Genomic DNA, 4,408 nt, shown 5'->3' with positions numbered 1-4,408 from the left:
AGAAGCGCAGCAATTCAAATGTCAGGACCTTATTTTATCTTATCACACGGCATGAAGTGGGCGTCACGCAATGGCACAAGCGCTATCGCCTGGCAGCAATCGTCTGATAGCATCGTCCAAGCAAATGGCATCAGAACGTTCGTTTTGGCGGGAGCCAACCACACCCCTTCCAGTCTCCCATTTGTTAACCCCACAGTCGCAGGTTCGAGTCCTCAATGTGTGGGCGCCCAATTTTTCGAACGCAACATGAGTCAATAATGTGGTCGTGTGTTGTATATACGCAAAACTACACTGCTGACTGACAGGTATCTCTGGTTCGTGACTGGTTGTTGTTTGGTCCGTTCAGTACACATACCTCCGAGAGTTGTACCTCATGAGAACCTGTCGTCGGACTGTTATCGAGTTAGAACGAGCAAGTTCAAAGAAAGTGTTCAACAAGAGAAATACTGATTCATTCAGAGACTTGTAGAGCAGGGTTCTGTGGTACCCGTCTGTAAGTTGTTTTCCGCTGGCTCGTTTCTAGCGCTTCTAGCAGGTCTGGCCGACTCTTTGTAACAGGTGGTTTCTAACTCGCGGTAAGTTGGAGGAGTACAGCAGCCGGTTGGGCGGCGACGTAGTGGCATGCAGAGGACGTGGGTTCCAGTCCAACTTCAGTGTTGCCAACGAGCATCTAGTGCTCATCGAGAAGTCTCGGTCCATTGCGCTTTCCATTATTGGTAGTATTGCCGTTGGGGTTAGAAAGAGGCGCTGTGTCGTCCCAACAAGGCTTCCTCGCAGGCCCGGCCCGGCCCGCGGACGACCATTTAGGACGGCGGTTTAACAGGGCCCGCCACTTGATGCACTGTTGGACAAGACGGGCAAGCCGGAACCGATATTTGGGTTTGAGAAAATAGTGGACATGAGAACGCTTCAATGCAAATCGGCTTGGTTGCAAGTCGGCATCGTCGGGGTGCTGGCGGGCGGCGCTCAAGGACAGGCTTCAACGTCCTTCAGCTCGGAGCGGCCGGCCGAGAATACAATCGCCCTGGGCAGGTGGACGCGGGATATTTGGTCGCGTTACGTTGGTGGAGAGACCGGACCCTTCATCGAGGAAGACCAATACCAGCCGAGGGCTGTGCTCCGATGGCTCGAGTCGCGCTGCAGCCCTTCACATGACGTTCCCACCGGTCCATGGAGTGGTGGTCCATTCCTGACCCGTCGACAGTTAGAGGAGTACGAACAGCGACAGGCTTGCTGGACCGCTACCGGGGAAGCTATGTCGCCGGAGCAAATGCTGCGGACTCTCGCAGTTCTGGCGCGTTGGTACCCCGTTGCCGCGTATGAATGCGCGAAACGACACCTCGACTGGAAGCCAATAGCGGTCCAGCGCGCCCCTAAGATCTCTGTCGGAGAAACAATGCTGCAGCAGGCGGTCAGGCTGTGGCTTGCTATGCCTGCTACCTCCCAGGCTGGTACCTCCCAGGCTGATACCTCCCAGGCTTTCTCGGACCCTGTGGCGAAGGCGATGGCGGCGGACGTGGCGAAGTGTTTGCGCGGCGACTGCGTCGACTTGAAGCCACGACGGTCACGTTACGAGTCTCGCCTCGACACTTGCTGGCGTTTCGCGGGCGAGGGGCGCTGGACCATGCTGCAGCGGCGCTATCGCAAGGCCTACGAGGCCTGCAGAGACCGCCTTTTATCTACCTACTTTCCAGAAGGCGGAAATCCAGAGGCCGGAGGGTCTCCAGCCTCATTCCCCGTAGGTCACGAGGTTAAAGTCACCGGCCTCACTGACTACGAGAACTACGAGCTGCGCGAGTGGGCGTGGATGGAGGAACTTTTGGTCCGCACCGTGGCGGACAAACTCATTGCCCGGCACTGTGGTCATACCGGCGAAGACATTGCCGCTGCCGTAGGAGGACCCCAGCCATTCTCTGTGTCAGTCTCCAGAGGTGAGTTGCTCACAATTTATTATGATGCATTGGATGAGTCAGTCAACCGAGTCGCTACCGAACAAGCCGATGATTATGCCAGCAGGGTCGCGTGTGCTTTCATCACAACCGCGCGCAACCACTCTGCAGTCTCTTTTTTCTAGCCACGCCCCTCGGCCGTCGACCGCGGCAGTCTCATCGACGGGACAACCCAGGGGTAGGTCGCCAGACATCGGTGCGGAGGAACTGGTATGTGGGATCTCGACAACGTCATGACTGGATTGTCGAAACAATGCATACTTATTTCGGCGTTCATAACACCCCGGAATACCAGGCAAGCTACTCATGGTGCGTCAGGAGCTGGAGTCTCTCCAAAAGAAGTTCGCCAGTCTGAAGAGCTGTTTGAGACCAGCTTGCCGAAAAAACGCTTTCGGCTCCAATGACCGGCAGTAGTCAAGTCGGACCGGGAGTGATATCGCCGACTTTGTCTAGACGCGTTATCGAAGACTGACCTCCCTTGAGAAGCTCTATGCAAAGGTGACGAACTCGACAGGGAGTGAATCGGAAGGTCGTGGATGCTGCGACGTATGTTGCGACGTACGTTACTGAATCTGATGAAAAGCTTGAATGCTGATAGCATTGATTTTGTTAAGGAAGGCTTCGGTACGACCGATATCATAGCAACTTGAGCTTCGGATTAGGCGGACAAAGCAACTATTGCTTGCCGCTCGGTATGGCCAAAGGACATTGTTACTTCCTCTCCTCAGTCACCCTACATGAACCCTCTGCCCGATCGATACCTGGACCGATACGACGTACGAAGGTCTATTCCAGGAAGCGCAGTTGGCGCTGTTAACGAATTGAATGCTATGTCCCCCTGCCTCTCCCAGCCCGGCGACTGCCCCTGCCACCACTTCTAGTCCTATGGCCACACCTGCTCCCGTGCATCAGAGTCGCAGTGAGTTGACACCTGCAAGGGTTGCTGTGCTTCCTACGCCCCCAACGGAGACCTTGCACCGTGGTGCCCAGGCGCACTACACCTGAAGCGCTTGCAGAATGTATTACTGGTCAGCAGGCCTTTTGGTCAGCAGGCCTTTTGTATGACTGCGTGAACTAGGGGTTGCACCGAAGGTACAGGCAGTATTATTGATTTCTAATATTACTAAAAAGGTGGTTTGACCAAACAGGTAGGTATACCACCATTCGTGCCCATGTATCGGTCTTTCTCTCCGCTGCTTGAGGGATTCCGAGGCTATGCTTGCGATCCTTGAATAACCCGCACACGCAAAGAAAATAATTACTACTTGTATAGCTTCCGGCTCCTGGCTTCAACCACTTAAAATCAGCACCATGCCACAGCTTCGCCCCGAATCGATTTCACGTCATAAAGTTAGGTTATTTTTTTATTGGTATATTCGCCACATGTTAAGTTGATTGTCAAGTGTGAGTAAATTAATTCGGTGCAAGCGAAGCTGTGGTGCGACAACACATGGAACCGAGTATTGATAATTAGTGTGTGGTGTGAAAGTGCGGACTTGTCAGCGAGACTGGTTCACACTTTTGGGTGTTGGGATGGGAATTGAAGAAACCGTTAAACTCTTCGGCCGGGGTCGTGACATCAGGGCTAAGGTCGTGATATCGGGGTCGGGGTGGTCGTAACCATCGGGGACGAGGTGGTCGTGACCTCGGAGCCGGGCCGGCAGCAAGCAGTAGGCTTGACTCCACGCACTTCGTCGCAACCTGGCTTAACACCGGCTCGTCACCCATGCTAGCTCTGAGTACGTGAAGGAAGTAAGCCCCAGCCCCAACCGCGCAGTGGACCAGGAGTCTAGAGGACCGCCCGGGAAAGCGCGAGGACTGGTAAGAGTGGTACGGCGTGCTAGTGGAATGAAAGTTCGTGGGCATGTGGTGGATACAACGCCACCGGCTTTTGGAAAAAAGAACACACCACCCGCTGAGTCGTCCAGGGACATAACGATGTCGAAAGAAATTTCAATACAAAATGCCCTCGACAAAATTCGTTCCCGCGACTAACAACTACAAATGCAAGGACAACTGCCAGACATCGTAGCCATCGACGGTGATGCGGAACACAAGGCCAACGGCAATAGAGCTACCCCGGCCCCCCGATCCACCATGGACGAACCACCTACCATCCCACCAATACGTATAATGAGTGAGCTATTCAGCTCATCACGGGAGACATAACGTTCGTTAAGAGCCAGTTTTTTTACACTTATTTTTCAATGAAGGCAATTCCAGGTTTACGCTTGATTGGGGTTGGGGGTTGGGAGGCGCTGGCAGCGTTCATCGGCCCGAATGGGAAGTTGTCGCCCGTCACCGATTGCATCGCGAGGATAGCGGTGGTATCAGACGGTAAGGGTGTCGCCGAAGTTCTGGCCTTGGCGCCTCCCTCGGAGTTTCTGGGATCCTGCCTTTCGGACTATGACTGGCTCCGTCGTTGGAATCGCCTTCAAGTCTGCCACCCGGAAGGGTCC

General features: G+C 54.3%; 1 protein-coding gene across 1 annotated transcript; it reads right to left on the bottom strand.

Moving 5' to 3' along the window:
* Window positions 1-1,440: 1,440 nt before the first annotated feature.
* Window positions 1,441-1,539, bottom strand: GNI_164000 (hypothetical protein; the record flags this gene model as incomplete). The annotated part of the gene is made up of 1 exon (XM_011134830.1): window positions 1,441-1,539. A coding segment is annotated over one exon (99 nt), but the record flags the coding sequence as incomplete, so codon positions are not given.
* Window positions 1,540-4,408: the final 2,869 nt, after the last annotated feature.

This window comes from Gregarina niphandrodes (genome assembly GCF_000223845.1).
Source record: "Gregarina niphandrodes unplaced genomic scaffold scaffold00051, whole genome shotgun sequence".
NCBI lineage: Eukaryota > Apicomplexa > Conoidasida > Eugregarinorida > Gregarinidae > Gregarina > Gregarina niphandrodes.
The sequence above is the reverse complement of the archived record's forward strand: the minus strand, read 5'-3'. Positions and strand labels throughout refer to the sequence as shown.